Genomic DNA, 20,985 nt, shown 5'->3' with positions numbered 1-20,985 from the left:
CCTGATTCTGGTCCACTCTGTTGTCGCACACCCCCCTCTTCCCCTGCACTTGCCCTCCACGGGTTCCTCTAGCACTTGCTCAGCCCCCCACCCCCCTACTCCTACATTTCTCCCCCTCACTCCAGATCTCTCTCTCTATTCCCCAGCCCTGCCCCCTATTTCAACCCTCCCTTGCACTTTTTGTCTCTCCACTTGCATGGTAAGAATGTCAGAAGGCCTAGAACGACTGATAATAGTTTTGGATTTTATCCTATGCCCCCCCCTCCTTTTTGTCTTGTAGCACCTGAATCCACTTGTGTATAGGCGCCATACAAAAGCCCAATAAATAAACATTTAAAAAAAAGATGAGATATTTGAGATATTAAGAGATTGAAAACTTCCGACAAGGGTTTGGGAAAGACCATGCGGTAAACCTCTTTTAGGGGCAAAGAAATAAAGAGAAGGATCCCCTGCATAATGGGAAGACAGATGTCTTGTTGATTTATATTAATGACTGTTGGCGCCCTTTATTTATTGTGTGGCAATAGAGGTGTTTTATTGTTGTTAATAGAAGGGTGAATTTGTGTTGTTAACAAGGAAAAGTGGTTTAAGGGGTGAGCAGTGTTTTTGCAGTGCTTTTCAGAAGAAGAATTCTGGGCCACGTGGTCTCAGAGAGAGAGAGAGACGTAGGTGTGTTAATATTGTAGAAAATAACATTTTAAGGGAAGGGTCAGAAAAAGGAGAGACAAAAGTTGAGCAAGTGTTGGAGCAGTGTTCATTGAACAATTGGCAAGTTGTGTTTTATATTGTTATCATGTCTGACGATCCTCCCATTGTTAACTTGTGTAAGTCACTTCGTAGATATAAAGACAAGATACTTAAATAGTGAGAGTAAGAGTGTGGATTTGAAGCTAGGTATCCGTGCGCTAGCGATCACTGATTATGTTGTAGTCAAATATGTTTATAGAGGGGTGCAAGCAGCAGTCACTCTAATCTATTACGTGTCTAATAGAGACCAAGATAGAGCAGCACTATTTGCCCCCAGGGGCAGCACGGCTAATGCTTTAAAGAGTAATTACTCAGTACCTGAGACTCTTAAACAGAAATTCATTAAACTTGAACGCTTGTCGAAAAAAGAAATTAATAAATATTGGGAACAGGCATCCCTTACCAACTATCTGTAAAATAATATTATTCCTAGAGGCCTACAGATTCTGACATTCCCGAACTTTGATCGAGAGGAGGATGCAGATCTAGCGGAACAGTGGGTCAATAACCTAATAACCTTAATCAAAGCGCTAAACATATGCTAGAACTACTTATTTACATGCCACAAGAGAGCACAAAAGAGTACTCACTCAAATCCAAGCAATTAAAGAAGAAATCAGCAATATGCCCAATGCAGAAGAAACAAAACAAAAAAACTTTGAAAAGATGCACAATATTTTGGTTCAATACCAAGACGAAATTAAAATGCGTAAATTCAGGATGTTTTTTCGAGATGACAAAGATTATCGACAGGATAGAGTCTATACATTTCACCCTAAATATGATAATATTAATACCAATAGTAAACCTACTTCAGCTAACACCACTCCCGCTAGTTCTGACCCTTACTCAGAAACAGAACCGGGTGAACCAGATGAAAATAAGACTCAATTGAATGAAACTTCAAATCAAAAAGGAAAAACATTTTAGGCGAAATCAGGCGCTACAAGAAAGGCAATGTAAGATTTGCCAATACAAAACAGGTACGCTTTCCCAAAACTCCCACTGTGTATACTCCAACTCCGCCAACCACACAAGGGGTGGGAGGGGGGCAAGCGGCAGCAGAAGCTCGGACAAGGACACCACTCGTCCAGGGATCTTGACTCGCTCAAAAAAACATTTGGGGCAATAGATTATTCAGATTTGGTGATCAATCTTTCCAAACGGATTCTCACTACTGATGAAAAGTCTGCTCTTAATAAAGGTTTATCATTCTCACCCAGTATTGGTATGAATTTTGTCAATTTTCAGGTGGATTTATTCACATTTTTGAGGAAACTTAAGTTGAAGAAATTCTTTGCTACTCAGGTTACTATGTTTATTCCAAAGCCTAAACTGGATCCCCGCAGTACTTTCACCATTGGGGACTTGAGTACTATTGAGACCTTAGTTTCTCTGGACCAAGAGGCCAGCACACAATCATTAAATGTAGCTAAATATCTGGGTATTAATCCATTACATCTGGAACTTAAAGAACTTAAATTTAAGTCTAAATTTACTCCACAATTCAATGCTGATAATGTCATTGAGACTTTCCACCAAGCATTCACTAAAGATATCCACATGTATCTAGATAGGCAGACTAAACCCAATAGGAAATGTAATCTCACCATTAATCAAAAGAAAGCTCTTCAAAATCTAGCTGAGGACACTGATATTGTTATCAAAGAGGCAGACAAGAGGGGTGATATTGTGATTCTCAATGCAGCATATTACATTAGTATGGGTTTAGAACATCTCAATACCCCTGGCTGCTATCAGGTCTTAAAATCGAATCCCACCAAGCGTGTAGTAAAAGATCTTATTGAGTTAATTGATACCTGGTATACCAAAGGATATTTATCTGATGAGGAAAAAAACTTTCTGTTAATCACTGATCCTACCCTACCTGTTCTGTATTTCCTTCCTAAAATTCATAAATCTTTTGATTCATTGCCTGAAGTACGGCCCATTATGAGTGGAATTAACTGGGCTACGGAAGGCTGATCTAAATATTTGGATGAAGCACTCAAACCCTTTGTGGTTCAAATGAAATCATTCATTAGAGACAGCACACATATACTTCAGGGTCTGCAAACCATCATATCGGAACCAGACTATTTGTTAGTTACAATTGATGTTGTTGCTCTCTATACCAACATCAATCACAATTTAGCATTACGGACAATTGATTATGTTTTCAGGAATACTTCAGCATAATTTTTAGATCATGTTCTCATGCTTAAGCAATTTCTGCAATTTGTACTAGCCAATAATGTCTGCATTTTCAATTACCAGTTCTACCTTCAATTGAAGGGAGTTGCCATGGGGGCGAAGTTCGCACCCCCTCTGGCAAACCTCTTCATGGCCTTTTATGAAGAAACCCATATACTCAATCAACTAGGCGGCGCTTCATTGATGACATTTTTTTGATTTGGAGAGGCACTCAAGATTCTTTTATGGAATTTCTAACCTATGCCAATACCAATGTGTTTGGGATTAGTCTTAATGGTAAATGTGATTTGAAACAAGTTGACTATCTGGATCTACATATTTTCAGTGAAGGTAAACACCTGTATACCAGTACCTACAGGAAACCGACCGAGGTCAATTCAATTCGCACAGAGTAACCATCAACGTGCTACCATTGACAATATTCCAATGGGTGAATTTCACAGGGCCAGACGTAACTGTAGCCACCCTAAGCACTATGATAAGGAATGCAATACACTCAATCAGCGGTTTCTAAATAGGGGTTACAAAAGCTCTGTCATCGATAAAGCATACGCCAAGTTTGCAAATGTAACACAATCTGACCTCTTGGCTGATGTCACTAAGTCTAAGGAATCCCCACAATATATCTCCCTTGTTACTCAATTTACCAATGATTCTTCACTACTTTACAAAATGGTTGAAAAGCACTGGCACATCCTGAGACTGGATCATGACCTTGAACCATATTTGACACCTAAGCCTAAATTTACGTTCATAAGAGCACCAACGATCAAAACGATGGTGAGGCCTTCTTTCTTTGATAAAAAAAATGGGGAAATCTGCGTGGTTACAGCAACCGGAGGGTTTTCACAAATGCGGGAAGTGTAATCAGTGCCCATGGGCTCACCCCAAATGCAAAGTTTTCTCTGACAAATGTGGCTCACAAGTGGCCATACGGGACTTCATTAATTGTAAGACCACCTATGTGGTGTATGCCATAATATGTATCTGTGGCAAACTCTACGTGGGTAGCACCATTCGTCAGCTCAGAGTTTGCATCAGGAAACATTTGGCCAGTCTCAAGATGTGCGAACCTAAATCTCCCTTAGCCGTTCACTGGCAACTTGAACATCAGTTGGATCATATCTCTGATTTACGCTATATTGGATTAATGAAAGTGCATCGAGGAAAAAGGGGAGGCAATCTCCAACTCAAACTGCGACAAATGGAAGCTAAACGTATTTGTTTCTTACGCTGTACAACTCAAGGTCTCAATTCTGATCATGAGATGTACGTATTTCTGTAACATGGGTGTCTAATCATTGGGCACATGACCTCGTATTTGTAATATTGGGATTATTTTACTGTATCCACTAGCTATATGTGTTTTTCTCTATTTTTGACTCAGCTACAACAGGGACCTGCACCGGGGTCCCCTGCTTCATGTGTTCAAGCACAAGCACCTACTTCATTCATTTTCAGTCGCCTGCAGTATTCCATCATGGCAGGCTCTACTTTATTTTGTTCGTTTCATCTGTATTCCAATATAGTGACTATGTATTTTTCCCCTAGATCCACTTTGTGGGCATGATGGTGCATGCCCCTGTTTACTGCTCATCCGTTAATTTGGAGTTGCAAAATATTTTTTGATTACTTCTTTTTTGCTACCAGGACCATTTGTTAGCATTACCTTTCACCCATTGTCATACAACACTCAATTCTTACATCTTTATTTGGGACTTTACTATTCCTAATTGTGTACTCATTTGGGTCCACACTCACAGCTGATTTTATTCACGTGATAGGATCATTTTTAGTTTCAGTCCAACTAATTCCTTTTTTGCCCTTAGTTCGAGTGAATTTAAATGTGCTCGCACATTTTACATTAAACTGTAACCTCACCTTTGGCTCCATCTGTTTCACTTGTCATGCATTATTATTCTGCCTTACATTTCTCGTTCAGCATCTGATCTTTTGTCCTACTCAATGTGATGCTACGCCATTTGCGGATTTGTCCTGTTTACTTTTTACGTCACCAACGCGATGCAACACGTGGCGACGATGCCTACGTCACTTCCGTTGACGTACGTGGCAGCTTTAATTCAACACTCGCTCCCTCCGGTGTTGTTTGCTGGGATTACCCCGTTTCTCTGCAGCGCGACTCGATTCAACGAGTAAGTACCTGCTCGCGAATGACTGCTTGCATTCTATAGATCTAACTGACCGTAGTGAATTACTTGGAGCCTTTGATTCAAACTTGTGCTTCTCTCACCATTACCTTCCAGGCGATATATTCGATTTAGCCATTACGGCTTTACTTTTCCTTTGCTTGTCATGTGTATGACATTCTTGGTTCTTTGAGCTGTGGAGTTTCACGGCCCTCCATTAGGTATGTGCCTTCATTTTGTTTCCTTTTTCACTTACATGTTAGTTTAGCCACCTGGCATCTGATAGTATTGTTTTCTCAATTCAGGAGTTTTCAGGATTCCCTTGACCACAGTTGTGCGCGGTAAGGTTACCCACTTTGCTACACATTTTTACTTGACCCCCATTGGGTCTTCTGCTCTGAGTGGTTACCTTATGGGTACCATTTTATTGTTTGGCACGCTTTACGAGTCTTTTCACCAGATTTCTGTTTCACCTGTCATACTAACTGGTTGCAGTACATCCTTAGCACTTATTTCTACATAGCCCATTGGTGTTCTTCATTTCTTTTCTTTCTCTCTGATGGGAGACATTCCTCGTAATAATTCTATTAGGTGACTTCTGCTTGAATCGCATGCGGGTTGATTCTGGTGTTTTAGGTGAATGCAGGGCACCCAGTTTACTAATGTGGTATTATAGCATGAATTACAATAATCATCACATCATATTTACTGATATGGAATTTACATTCAAATATACCAATCATGATGTATGTGCTTACTGTGATTTTTTTTTCTTGTGTCATAGCAACCGCCTTCGCAACATCTGTTCCTCCCTCTCAACCTGACACGTGGTTTGCAATGCATCCTTACATTTTTCATTCGACGTACTTATTTTTGAATACTTTCTGGTCCATATGTACTAATGTGAAACTGAAACCTTTATGCAATTTTGGACAATGTCATTTTTAATTTTCTTATGGTATATACATCTAATCTCGACATTGTTGTGTTATACATTTTTGATGTGCATGTCAACATCATGATTTTTTGTTTCGTATTTATAATTTGTTTTAACCACTCAGCCTTGAAGACGATCTGTGTGTCGAAACACGCGTCGGCTGTTCATGATCTAATTAAACGTCAATTTACTACTATTTTTGCCTTACTGTAATGGTGTAAAGCGCATTACCATCCCATCTCTTATCATATTAAGATACTTAAATACTACTCTCAGTGGGTTAAGGATATGGCCGGTAAAATGTTTAGGCCGTGGCCTCAAGACAGTACTCATTCGAACGAGGTTCTGCAACACATGTGTATGTATTTACATGCCACAGATAAGGGGAAACAGTTATGGAACAGACTAAGTGCCTAATTCACAGAAGTGTTTTATAATGGCAAAACCCCATTGGAAAACACTCTGTGAATCAGGGCCTAAGTATTCTCAAACTGTGGAAAATGTTCGAAGAAGAGGTGGTGGAGTCCAGTAAGAAAGAATGGATGCTCAACCAGCATGATGAAGGACATACGTCTCCCCATGCCCCCCACCTCTACCTCTGCCTCTTCTAACAAGTGTCCTGCCACCGACTGTACAGTGACTATATCCATTAAAGGCTAACCCCAAATATCTGCCCCCAGCATATAGTGACAATAACATTAGGGGAGAAAGGGTGAACCGACAAAGACCATTGTCCCAACAGGAAGAATATAACGTGCAGCGTAATTTGCAAGTGAGATTAACGGAAGCAGAGGAAGAATGTCATGGGGGAAAACCTACAAGGAGACAAAGAGGAGAGTTGTGTCAGACAAATGGATAGGAGGGCAAATAATACTCAAACTTGATGGAAAGGGCATAGGTGATTCTAAAGAGAAGATGGTAAAGGGCGGAAACAGGCAGGAGAAAGAGCAGGACAAGAGGATGGAAGAAGAGAGAGAAAGATAAAAAGAAAGAAAACGTGCGGAAGAGAGAGAATGAGAAAGGAAATGTGTTGAAAAGAGTGAAAGTGAATGGAAAAGAGAAGAAGAGAGAGTGATAGAGAGACGCTGAAAGGAAGTCGATTACATAATTAGCAAACATACACTGATTGACAGAGAAAGGGGAGACGTTACGAGACGAAACAATGACAACTCGAGTCGGTAGCAGACGAATCGGTATGTGCAGAAGGGAGTGTTGGTGGAAGCCTCTTCAAGATATGGGGAGGGACATATTGGAGGAGATAGTGAGTGGGGCGTATGTGCGAGAGTCCCTCAGAAGGTTAGCGTTTTGAAGAAGCAGAGGAAGATGAAGAAAGGGAGGAAAAGTAAAGACCATCAGAATGGGAATATAACAATGAGAGCGGGGACGAGGAAGCTACACAAGCGCCTTCAACAAGTGCTTTCACAGGGAGAAAGAGATAGACTTCATAGACTTAGAGGGCAGAGCGATAGATTCCCTTAGATATCCATTGCCCCAGAGAGAAATCCAATGAGTCCAGAGAAGAACTCACCATATATGAACAGATTAAAATATTTAACAGGCTGTAAAAAGGTCCATATGACAGCTGCTCCAAAGTGAACAAAGGGTGCAGCCTCACTCATGCAGAAAAGTGGAATGGTGCAATTCCTGTTATTACAGAAGGGTAGAGGATTAACACAATATATACCCTGGCCACAGACAGACAAAACAACCTGATATATAAATTGCAGTCACTTACAGCAGGCGCAGGGAAGTTTATTTATAAGTTAGAAAGGGGAACAGCGGGAATGACTTTGGCGGTAAGCAACAAGAAACGCTTGTTTGCTGCTATATTGGGCTAACAGTAAGAGGACATTTGGAAGAGGGCAGGGTACCCTGGGGTGACAGCACAGAACACCAGACAAGGTGGGCAACTTTTAACAATTGTCGAGCGGACGTGGGGAGGGCACTCAGAATATAATTCCCAGACACATCAGAAATTAGTGTCAGCATGACACAAAAGATGGGGCCGGACGAGGACCCCGCTGCTTACATACAAGACATACAAGAGAAATGGCGTTTAGAGACAAGGAAATCATGGGACAAAAGCATAACAATTTTTTATCACATCTTAAGTCAGGGACCACCGAAGAAGTACAAAGGCAATTAAATAAAATTGTGGGGATTGAGACAAAACCATGGCCCTAGATACAATTGAACATTGTTCAACATTGTCAATTAAAAACAGAGAAGGACAGAAAGAAAGTGGAGGAATGAAAGATAGAGGAAGCAAAGCTAGTACAAATTAATTTTTCAAAATTAGCAGTGGAAGGAGCAGTGCTTACGAGTACGGGGGAAGATAAGAATGCGCAGAAACCACAGCAATGGTGGAATGGCAATTGTACGGGAAGAGGAGAATACAATTATTATCCCCAGGTGAGGGGATTGCACCAAGAGGAAGAGGGTGCTTTGAAAACTATGCCACTGTATTGCTTCCTCCATTTAGCATTTTCACTTTTTAAGCTGTAAATTTTAAGCTAACGTTTTCTTTTATTTTTGATAATGAGACCGTTTTAATAGTATATGAACGCAGAAGCATAGCCAGGATGGTCTAACAAGTGGGGCCTGAAGCTAATGTAGTTGGGCCCATCGCAGTGACATTAACATCTGTAAATGCTGACCAAGCTCTGCTGAGTGGGTATTTACAGATTTTGGGTAGGCCTTGCCTGCTCAGGGCCTACCCTGCCTATGCCTATGCCTAAAGGAAGAGTTGATTTTTAATTAACTGCCTTTATTTAAAAATTGTATGTATAATTAACATGAAACACTGCATGATTAAAAGCAAACTAAAATGTTCACAATCAAATCAAAATCAGAATATTCTCACTTGCCAAGGATGAAAATCTTCAAAAGCTGCACAGGTCCTGTTGACAAATGGTCCGCTGCCAGATTTACAAGACTTCACATTGTGTAGTGCTTGTGCAAAGGCATAAATGGCATTGTATGCGGTATATGGAAATCTAAAGTGATTCACGTCATATTCTGACACATCAAGAGTTTCCAATTTTTCTGTCTGGGTACAAAGTTGCTTTCCTTCAAGTCCTTTTACAGTGGTTGTGCTGTTCGTATCATCTGACCATTGGCAGCTAAACACATGTTCCCAGACCTGTTTCATAAAGATATCATTGGCAAACTTAGAAGGGTGGATGTTATAGAGGAACTCTTTAAACTTTGGCATCTCACCACTGTACACAGCGATTCCCAATGTGTTATTCACCGTTTCCCTTATGTCTTTTATGGAGAACACTGGAGAAGGGAACCAACTTGAGTTTGCAATCCAAACTTTGCCGGTGATATTCTGCACAGTGATTTCTTTCAAAAGTGAAATCATTTGAGCTGAAAAGGTGATACACACTATAACCCTGGATGTAGACTGTCGAATGACATTGACAGCATGAGATAAAGATGTTGGTGTCGTCTGTATGGCTAAAACTTCAAAGAATTCAATGCAAATGCCACTCTTAAGAGCCTCTTTCTGTAGATTCTGACCATTTTCAAGCCCATAGTCATTGTCGGAGACCAGAACTCCTATCCACGTCCAACCAAAGTGAAGCAACAGCTCAATGAAACCATGGGTCCGAGAGCCAGTACTTGCCATAGTCCGGAGAAAAGATGGAAATTGTACTTTATCACTCAAGGAGGGCAGTCCTGAGCCATAACTGATCTAATAGGGAGGAAACACAATTGTTAGGATTCATTTTCGGACACACTTTGCATTACTACTGTATTATGTTATATTTATCGTTGGGTCAGCAGAAGGAAGAAGTAGGTGCACAGTTGATGCAAACTTTGAACCACATGAAATTTGCTGAGTTCGGCCATATCAAACCTTTTGAACTTTATTTGATGTTCCAGTAAAAAAAGTTTGATAAAGTTCATGGTCTACAACGGTGTTCAAAGAGTCATGTTGGTGTTGGGGCCAATAGAGGAAAGGGATTACTTTAGAATACCATCAGAATAGAATTAGAGATGGTTAAAAGTAGAACTGGAAGTAGAATATGAGAAGTACACATTTAATTAGAAGTAAATTGGATTTAAAATATGGGTAAAGACATAGTGGCTAGGTTCACAGTGAAGTACGGAAGCTGCCGGAGGCTTCTTTCTGTACATTTTCCCTAAAATAGTGTTTACCTCAGGGAGCAATCTGCCTTCTCTTGGTCTTGCTACTGAATTCACAGGGCAGCTGCAGGGAAGGAATCCCTGCCTCATCTGACCGAGAATGAGAAAGGAATGCAGGTATGTTCTGCTTATTTTACAGTATGATACAGTATGACAAATGTGGATTTTTTCTGAGGGAGCAAAAACTCACAGTGATTTGGTTCTGTGGTAAGCCGAGCAAGAATATATCAAGCACAAATAGGGTGGTTTACCCTTTGTGATCTTTTCTAAGGGTTTTTTTACAGGTAGGGAGTGGATAACCCCTACAGGGCTCAGGGAAACCAGCATACTATATGATCATACTACATAATAAAAGGCCAGATGTACGCTTGTCCGAAGCTGTCCTGTTCTCTTCACCTGTTATAACCGCTAGAGGGAGCTGTTGGCTTATGCATACATCAATAAGACTTTAAGTTCATCTACCAGGTAAACAAAATTTGTATTTCAACAATGATAACTTACAATTAGCTGCAGAAAAGGCCCAAGACAGGAATACTACTTTAACAGCATGCTTCAAGTTGCATATACTAAGAAAATATATACATTTAAAAAAAAACATATAAACAGAATTTAGTTTGATTAAGCACTATTTCTCTAACTAAATAAATGACTTTTTTATATGTACTTATGTATTATGTAATTATTCATTGTAATATTTCTTGGTATCTATTAATATATCAATGATATTCTTCATGAACATTTGAAACTTTATTTGACTTCCGGTTACTTTATTTTATGATCTCATGTCTACCTCAAATCATGTTGCACGTGAATTGCATTACTCGGACATCCCTCAACGTTATATATACTTGAGTCCAAAACACGTAAGTCGAATCCAAAAGCAGAGCAGATACAATTGGCCGTATGTACTATGTTGAACTTTCAATGGGTTCTGTAATATTTTGGTTGAGGTTGCTACTCCTACACGTAAAAGGATCAAGATCCTTTACTATTTTTTTTCTATTAACATAAATTACATTAAAATACACCACATAATATATTTACAGTCTGACAATGTCTTCCTTTATGCACATTAGACCATGTACACAGGCTTTTCCACTAGTTACAAATAATAAGGGGTTTTCTGGCGTAAACAGTGCACAGCTTGGGGCAACACAAGGTGTGTTGTCACGTGGTCCGCGCCACATGCAGTGCTTCTCCTCCCAGGGAATGTAAATTATATTCTCTTTCTATTGGTCTCTCTCTCTCCACACTATTCTACAACAGAAGGTATTTAATACCTATGAACAACTTAAAATAAAAATCAGACAATGTCAACCATTGGGGTTTTTGTCTAGGCATGGAAAAGGTTCTTGCCAGGCGCAGCCTTAGTTGTATTAACTGGCCATCAATGGTTGCAGCTGCAAAATGGTGTCAGTACCCGGGCATCTAATAGCAGTGCCTGGCAAATGCCTAATACTCATACACAAGCCAAAACTGTTGACTTTGCCAATGCATGTATTTAACAGGACTTCAGTGAAGGACATGCGTAGTTCTTATAAATCAAGTGGCTGAAGGCAGAACTGGTTAAGACATTATTACACCAGTAGTGTGTTCAAAGCACTAATAACAGCACTAATAAAGTCATGAATTCTCTGAAGACTGCTTTGAAAAAACACCAGCAGGCACTTGGAGTGCAAAGTTTGATGGTAAGGCTTGTTTAAAGTGAGCTGAAAGACTTCCCATCCAATGAGGAGGTGTTTTGAGCAGGGAGGGGCAGAAACAGGGTGGCAATGGCCGAAGGGTTTAGCATGGCCATGGCCAGTCCATGGGGCGGGGGGAATAACCTAACAGCACCTTCAAGCTTTGTGTCCCTCCTCATATGACATTTCTCCCTATCTGTACTCTAATGCAATAGTTTTGATTTATAGGTGGCTATGCCACCTAATAGCCCAAACTAAAAAACAACCCTGTATCGGCCCATAGCCTCCTGGCTGCCCTATTCTATACAACATAACATTTCAAAGGAGTGTCCCAATTTAAATATTTACAAACCTACACTTTATAAACTCAGCTGTATTATAATAAACACAATAAATATACTTCAAGGTAGGTTCTTGGAACAGGTTAAATCTGATCCTGCCTGTCTGGCCTCTCTGCTTTCATCTCCTATTCATAGACCTCATGCTTGGTCTTCATCTCTAGATCCCCTCGTCTTCAGACGTTCCTCCAGACCTGCCGCTCTTTCAAGTCTCTGGTAGACTTGATTTATTTTCAAGCTTTCTCAGCGTTACTTCAGGGTTTTTCCATTATTGCGGTCTCAACAGGTTTTCTTAACTAGTCTCTCAAATGCATGATCAGATTGCAAAATTCTCTAGTTTTCTTAGCACATCCCTCCTTGACCTTCAGTTCTGGCTTCTCAGTGGATCTCAACTGGGCCTTTGGTTGAGCTCTGCTTTCTCAATAGGTCCCGCCTGAACCTTTGGTTCAGCTCATGTTTCTCACCAGGTCTCTCCTGGACATTTGGTTCAGTTCTGGTTTCTCATTAGGTCCTGCATGGATATTTGCATCAGTTCTGGTTCCTCAATGGATCCCTCCTGGACCTTTGGTTCAGCTCTGCTTTCTCATCAGGTCCCTACTGCACCTTTGGTTCACAACACTTGAAAGGGTATTTCTGCCACTCTTGATTACGGTCCTTTTCAGGCAGCAGATATTCTTACACCCTCTGCCATAGGTGTAGTTCTTCACACTGTCACCTTTGGGTTGCTGGTGAAATGCCCTTAGACTATGGACCATTGAATGCCCTCCGGGGTGGCAGCACATTTGTGAATACCCCGATTAACCTTTCTCTCTAGGGACTAGAAGCCACGACTTCTTTAGATTGGGGTCTTGCCACCTTTGCCCAGACAGCTGCAGGTTTTTTCTAGGCTGTTTGCTTTCTCACTCACCTTCACCTCTGTATCTCTCCTTGTAACAATAGATAATGAGCAGGCATGTCTGCCTCCTCCATGATCCTCTCCTCAGGATTCCCAGTCTGTTTCATCCGCCTTCAGGTACAGCTTGGGTTTTTGGTTTGACTTTCATTTGGTTAGTCCTCATTCCTATTTTAATGCTTACCCTTGATGGGTTATACATCAAGTGTTTCTTAATTGACATATAAGATAATTAATGATCTCTTCATTATAATTATTTTTATTTTTTTTATTGTATGTGGTTTAAAAAACCTTTACAAAATTAAGACCAACATAACATTCATTTTTAGCAAACACTTAAAATTCATGACATAATGTTGAATATTGACAATCTTTTTCTCATTGAACCAGGTTTCGCATTTGGGTCATTACATCTTTTTTCCTTTAAAACTTCAATCATTTTATAATTGTTCTTTTTTTGAAGAGGGATCCAAGGAATAAAAAAACAACCCTAGTTAACAACTCTGCATTCTCTCAGTAGTTGAACTACAGAGAATGTCAGAGTGGTTTCATGACCGGATATAATTCTATTCCAAACAAATTCAGTAGGTAGCCCCTCTTCATTTCTTACGTGTTTCCTGAGTAAGAAGCATCTCTTACTCCAAGTTCCTTCGCAATCCATTATTAAGTGCCTCAATGTCTGATTTGGGGGTATTGTGCATATTTTGCACAATTCCATTGTTTTAGCTTCCTGTTTACGTTTTGCTTGGACCTCTCCCGTGGCCAACAGATTCAATCTAGCTCTGAGGAAAATGCTTCTGGTTTGCCTATCTGGGAATTATATTAGATATTTAGATAGAGAACCCAGTTTTTTATCCACAGTTGAAAGGTGTTTGGTGGGTTCGCATTTCTTACTTTTGCAATCGTATCTATCCAGTCACTCAATTCTCCTGCATTTTTTACTTTCTGTGGAATACGGACCAAAGTCTCCAGATTTAAGATCTCTTCATTATATTGGTGAAAGAACAGAATGCCCTGATTCGTCTTAATTGGAGTGGACAGGGAGTTAAACTTGTGCGCTGCGTTTGATGCCATCTCGCAATTATTCCTGCATGCCGTGTAGTGGTGCTCATTTTGCAATTGTATCAGCGAAGTCTGGTACATGCAAGATGCTTCTCTTCTTTTCTTTTTCAGGTACACGCCACTCTATTTCATCCAAACTCTGCTGACATTGCACGTTCACGAGCTGGGTGATTCTCGAAACTACAGGGATGATCGGCTAAGTTTCCTAACCTCTTGCATACACCATTGATAAAATGCATACATAAGAAATATACATCAATATACATCACAAAAAATATAAACATTAAAACAAAAGATTAAAACAAAATCTCATCCTCAATGATGTTACACTGTCAATATCTAATAAATCAGCATTATATGTCATTTTTTGCTCTCTGCATTGCCAGTAGCTGCCACATGATCTCACAATGCCTCTGTATTGCTCTCACACATCTCTATTTATGGGGAAATCTCAAGAAATCTGCAAAGAGCAATAGAGGCAATTAATGCACAGTCGGCTGCAAGAAATAAAGATCTGGCTCTACTGTATAAGTGTATAGAGATCGTGGAATGTCTGATGAAAGTTCCAGCCGATTTTGTAACTGCAAATCAGACGACCAATTAGGCAATCAAACAGTACCACGTAGGGCAATGGATAAAGCTTGTCTAACTGTAGTTCAGGGAACAGTAGTTTGCCACTGGTTGGCTGCCTGAGTTTGTCCGTAATGACCAACCGAACCAGGCAGAAAAAATTGACCCGAAGGCTGACACTCTGCAAAAGGCGCACACACTACCTGGACAGTCCATGCTTTCTGCAGTGAGCCCAAAGGAAACTATCTCGAAGTTGTCAACGGGCCAGTCTTTGCCTCTGACTGCTAGATTAAAATAAACTGCATCTCAGCCTAAGCCATGCTCTGCCTTATGTGAGAAACCAGAAGGTGCCTCACCCACTAGTCCCTGGAGATCTGTCATCCAGGTGGCCAGGACACAGCCATCACTTTTGGATCCAGTTCCTGGGGGTGGACCAGTGCGGGAGGATCACCTGGGTGAAGGGTCTTCAGGGAGTGGGAGTGGGACACCGGATGGTAAGATGCAGCATCCCCTTCCCTGTAAACCCTTTACCCCATCCTACCAGTTAGGATACTTAGGAACTCAACCCTCTCACCCCCTTTCACAACACAAACACTTTCTCACGGACAGCCCACTATGAGAGAATACGGACTAACACCCAAGCCGTATACCTGACGGGTTCCAATACAATGGTCAGGCAGGGTCAGGCAATTACTAACCACCACGCACATCTGACTTCCATTACACTTCCCCACATGGATAAAAGGCGGAGCACGAGAGCACACTCTGAGCGAGGCAAAGCACATGAGGAAACAGCAGTTCCAAGATGGCAGTTTAACACGAGGAGAAAGACGGCAAAACCGAAGGAGATCACAAAGAGGGAAGTTCCCTTGACCTTTTCGACAAGGAACCGTTACTTTCATGAAGCCTGGAGAATAGAAAGCGTAAGACCAGGAAACAAGGCTGAGGAATCCTGCATTGTGTGTCGGAGGTACCCGGGGTCCTCCCGCATCGATAATCAAGGTGGGGAGAATCGCCAGCTGCCATGGTACTGTCCTTGACTCCAACAACAAAGCAGCACAAGTGAAATCAGCACAGCCAGTGAGTTGGGGAAGACGGATACAAGACCGGTCTGTGCTGAAGCCAAGGTTGCAAGCGGCAACATTGTATGGCAAGCGTTAGAACGAACATTGTATGATATTCGTGTGATAACCAACGTGAGTAAAGTTGAACTGCATATGAGTGATTGAACTTTGAAACCAAGATATACAATACCTTTGACAGAGTGGTCCGGCACCGCATGCATGCTCAATCAAAGGTCTCTGTAACGTGTTCAGCTGAGCGTTGACATAAATGAAAGTGTGGCAAAGGATTGTGACTCGAAGTGGTACTGCAATGGGTCAAGCCAAATCCTGTGCACAATCCAAAGTCTTCGATGTTGATACAGTAAAGAAAGTTGAAAGCTTTGTGTTAAAGCAAGTTTGTGTTACAATAGATAAATGGTCCGAGCCCGACAGAGGGAGACTGATTGAAGAATTTTTGTTAGAACGGATCTGAGCCCGGCAGCTGGTGATCCGGGGTGAACTGTGAATCACCCAAGAAATTGGATACGTGGAAATCCTAAGAAAATTGTGTATATGTGAAAATACAAACTTTGTGTTGAAGTGGATGTGAGCCTGGCGGAGGGGGATCTAAGGTAAACAGTAAATTACCTGAGAAAAGTGTGTGTAGGAGACTCTTGCAAGGAAAGAAACTTTATTATTTGTTTGTTGCATCAGGCCCTCTGAAAGAAGAGACTTTCAACGTCAAAGAGACTTTAGCATAGAAGGCCATGATGTTGAAGTTATGAAATGCATCCTTGTACTAGATAAGCCAGAGACTGTGCTAAGCTCGAGTGTGCAGCCTTAATGCCGTGCTGAAAACGTGGAGAAGAGAAGCCAATGGCTTAAATATCCCGACGTATCATTTCTTGAACACTTTTCTTTTGCATAACATTGTTTCTTACACTATTTTTATTTAGAAGTAAGGATTGGCAATATGTTTATTAATATAGGCCCTTTTATTTTGACAAGACACCACTGGGACTTATTATTTGATGGTCGTAGCTTGCCCCCATCTTTAGATTTAGGATTAGATAGGCATTTTTCAAACCCAATTGAAGTTCAATAAACACCCTTGAACTGTGGTCACTTGTGTCTGTTTTACTGTTGATACCATGCCTTCCTTACACTTACCACAAGTCTGCAACCTGTTTCAGAGCCTCCCTCTATATTCAAATGTGGAGCCCCCTCGATCAGGATTGAGACATCTCACAGTACTTCTTGTTTAGTCCCAGATCCACTATGTCCCATAAGAACATCATCTGCAAATCGGGAAACACATGGTTCTTGGGAGAACAGCAAACTGGTGAATTGAGGCCTGTCGCCAATGGGCAAGGGACATTAACGCACCCAGACCCTATTGTGGGTTGGTGTCAGTTGAATGCAATTTGCACTTTTGAAGGTCGGACACATGGCAACAAGAAAGACTGCTGATAAAAGCAATGGCTGAAAGGTTGGGGGAGGATGACCTTTCTTTTAGGATTTTTACCACCTGTTGCATATTTTCAGACTGTATCTATTGCGGGGGCTGTAGTCTTTGATTTGGTTTTGAAAATACATACATTAGACAATTCTTATTCAATTGCCAAGAACCTCTTGCAGATAAAGGTATATAAGTCCTCCCAGCATGATGCTTGGCACTCGGAAAGGTATCAAATTTAGCATTGACGGGTATAACATAGAGTCAACGCATGACATAGGGGTTGTATATGAATTTTTCGAACTACAATTGACCTTTGCACAATTGACCGAATTGTGAAGGTCAATTGTTAAATATATGCGGGGGAAACCCCTGCAACCCTATATATATATATATATATATATATATATATATATATATATATATATATATATATATATATATATATATATATATGGTTGAAAGTGTTTATCAATGTGTCTTTTGTGTACCCTAGAAGTGTGTTTCGTGTAAGGGATATCAGAAATAGCTTTCACGCCACTCCTGTGGACCCTGTGGCCCCCTTCTTAATTTATTTTCTAAGTTTCCTAGACTTTTGCATTCACCATTGATAAAATACATATATAACAAATATACACTTTCTCTCTGACTGTCTCTCAACACCATAGAGTGCTGTCCTAACTTCCTCACAATCTACTAGAGTCTGAACTTTTTATAAGGATGCTCCAGGTCTAGTACAAGCTCCCTGCTTAGCATCTGAAAATTGGAAGTTCTCTCGTTATTGGCTGCTGCAGGCTACTCCCCCCCTGAATGTCCATTCCTGTTTTGAGGACTCCTAGGTGTGTTCTTTGTATTTCTTGCCCATCAATCACAGTTGTGTGCACACCTGCTGCCACAAAAAAGGGTGCCACTGTCTAAGGATCAAGCAGTTCCAAGATGGTAGTTGCCTTATCCAGGATTGGTACTCTAACATCCCCCTCTATAAGTGTTCTCATCATCAGCCCCTAGCAGCCCATGTCACATGGGCAAGCCCGTCTGGGATCCTCCTGCTGACACCCGGACTTGTGTAAGTGTCGCAGTGGTCTTGAAAATCCCCTTGTGGACTACGTGCTTTGAACTTTCTGTATCCGTAGTCCGCAGTCTGTACCCCCCATGGACCGCCTATGTTGTGACCTAATTTCGGCCTTTACTTTCCCCTGGAGCTGCCTAAATTTAGTCTGGATCAGCCAGCTATGGGGGTGAGAGGCTCTAGTGTGTTCCCCCTATTCCATCGCCATAGTCTGTATGTCAGAGCATGCAAACTCCACCTGCCCAAAGAGACTGCATGACCCCCTCCCTGTGTTTGCCCCACGTGACTCTCTCAAAGGATCATCAGCATTGTGCCGCCGCTTGTGATGACCGGTGATTAGTGCTTTGACTATACTGTCTTAAGGTAGGTTTTACCTAGGGTAAGATTACATATAACACGTATCGCAGTCCTCATGAATGTGTAGCCGTATAATTTCTTACAAATTACATTTTTTAAATATATTGTTTCATCGACACACTGTAATCAATGCACATTTAAGCAACACTCGTGGATAAGAACATGATCTTCCTATAGACACCAGAGTGCAAGATTTATATTGTTATGGTGGCAATAGTCATTGTTGATCTTCGGAGACGGTAGATGTATTCAATACCATTTTTTTCCGATGTGTCTCTCTCCAGGCAACTAAGTGCTACGGGTCCAAGCCTCGAGATAATGCCCATTGGCAACGTGATTACGTTTGGCCTTGGGAAATTAAGTTCACTCGAATATCAAAATGTAACTATTCTGCAGACGTGGGTCACACACGTTTTAAATACATGATTGTATTTGTGCTTTATTTGTAGATGGAGATATCAAGTTCTGAAGTGATTATTGAGTTTTACTTTAGTTAGAGCTCTTTGAGCTCCAAACATTTTGAAGCTAACATGAGAATTCCATTGTTGCCTCGACTGGTAGACTTTTGAAAATGCTTTTTTTGTGATGCTGATGACGGGAATAGGTTTCTTCAAATAATTGATGGGAGTATATCTGAATACGTTACATAAGAGGGCTCTTTACGGGGGTGGTATTTCACTTACTAGTTGGAATTTCGGCTCACCACGGGGATTTTGACACATGAGGATGTAGTCTTGGTTATGGAAGTTCATGGAAAATTATTATCTGTAGCCCTATGCACTTTATGCAACATACAAGTTTAATATTCTGTAGGTTTCAGTATTGTATTTATTGAACTGTATTTTCGCTTCATATGGATTAAAGATGTGGTAATTTTACAAGGTGTGTGACTTACATTTGGCCGTATAGCACTTCAGCATCCAGAATAATTATAGACTTGAATAATTAAATATTGTCTGATTTTTCCCTTCAGACACACATTTCTCTGTACCATGATTGGTGCTTTCCATGAGAAATGAGCGTGGAATGTGATGTTGGTATAACATCTCTCTTTGCCTCCTTGATTGCCACCTAATTCCTCTTCACTTGGCTGTTTGCAGACACTTGTCTTTGATCTCGTCTTTGGGTCTCTTTGTATGTATGCTTGGTTCCTTCCTGGCACTGTGAGCACGCTGCATTCCTCTGGTGTTCAGGCATCAGTGGCAAGTTTGCTTCCATGACAGAATACCCACTGGCTTTAGTCCGCCCCTATCCAAGGAGACCCACACTTTAACGTGAACGTGGCCTCTTTTCAGAATCATGTGAAGGAGGGGGACTGGTATGCTCAGCGAGATAGGCTCACAGTTTGGAGGGATGCCTATCTGAGAAACTTGTAATACCAATTGCTTGAAAAACGGAGCCAACAAACATATGCAACACGCCCTGAGCTGTGCATTCAACCACAGGAACTATGAACATTGCCATCGGCAGTACTCATCTCTTCTTGTACATATATAACTGAGGTCTGTTGTAGTAGAGACTGTGGGACGTACTGCATTTGAAAGCAACATTTGTACATATTTCTCGTTTTAATGTCCAACACATCCATCTCCTCAACACTGCACGTTACTTGTTTGGCCCCGAATTAGTTCTGATATATGGTAGCCATGTGACATGCTGTCTATCCTTTTCAAGACTTAATGTTTCCATAACATTGAATAAGGGTCAAAGCACCTGCACCTGTATGCCCTGTCAACAATGCACTGGGCGCACCGTTGTGAGGCACATAAGTATTCAGGTGGGCATCATTGGCAGAGCATTGATGGACAATAGGTTAGAGCCCTTACCTGGGGAGGAAGTGGCCAGCCAACTTGCAGAGCCTTAGCCTTATCATGGATTTTCTTCATTATTTATTATTTTTATTTCAACCATTATACAGAGGCTCCAAGGAAAATGACTTTCTATTTTGATAAGAATTCTCCAGCAGGTGTTGACTTTATTTTATGTTTCCATCAACTACTAGACAGTCCTCAGATATTAACACTCTCCCTAATTATGTGACTTTCCGCCTCCTCATACAGTGCCAGTTGTATTTCCATATGAATGGGGGGAGGGGTGCAAGTGTTGATAAGCAGCTTCCAAAACGTTAGTACAAGCCAAAAAGGAAACTTTGCATTTGCTCGAGGGGTTAGAGGCAGTCATTCGACAGAACAAAAAATATTTAAATTCAAAATCACAAAGCAAACATTTCCCACTTAAATCAGCACTCCGGAATTATAAGACAAATATTACTGGGACTTATACTATAAAGCAACATGAAAATAGAACTAGAGAAAT

At 41.0% G+C, this 20,985-nt stretch overlaps 1 protein-coding gene across 1 annotated transcript in view; it reads right to left on the bottom strand.

Moving 5' to 3' along the window:
- Positions 1-20,985, bottom strand: part of LOC138579952 (vomeronasal type-2 receptor 26-like) — a 174,730-nt gene that overhangs the window by 84,191 nt on the left and 69,554 nt on the right. The window contains exon 9 of the mRNA XM_069650178.1: positions 8,909-9,745. Coding sequence (XP_069506279.1) covers positions 8,909-9,745 — 837 coding nt within the window. The remainder of the gene's footprint in view (positions 1-8,908; positions 9,746-20,985) is intronic.

This window comes from Ambystoma mexicanum, chromosome 3p (genome assembly GCF_040938575.1).
Source record: "Ambystoma mexicanum isolate Mex_15411 chromosome 3p, UKY_AmexF1_1, whole genome shotgun sequence".
Taxonomy (NCBI): Eukaryota; Metazoa; Chordata; class Amphibia; order Caudata; family Ambystomatidae; genus Ambystoma; species Ambystoma mexicanum.
This window is presented reverse-complemented; position numbering and strand designations above follow the sequence as displayed.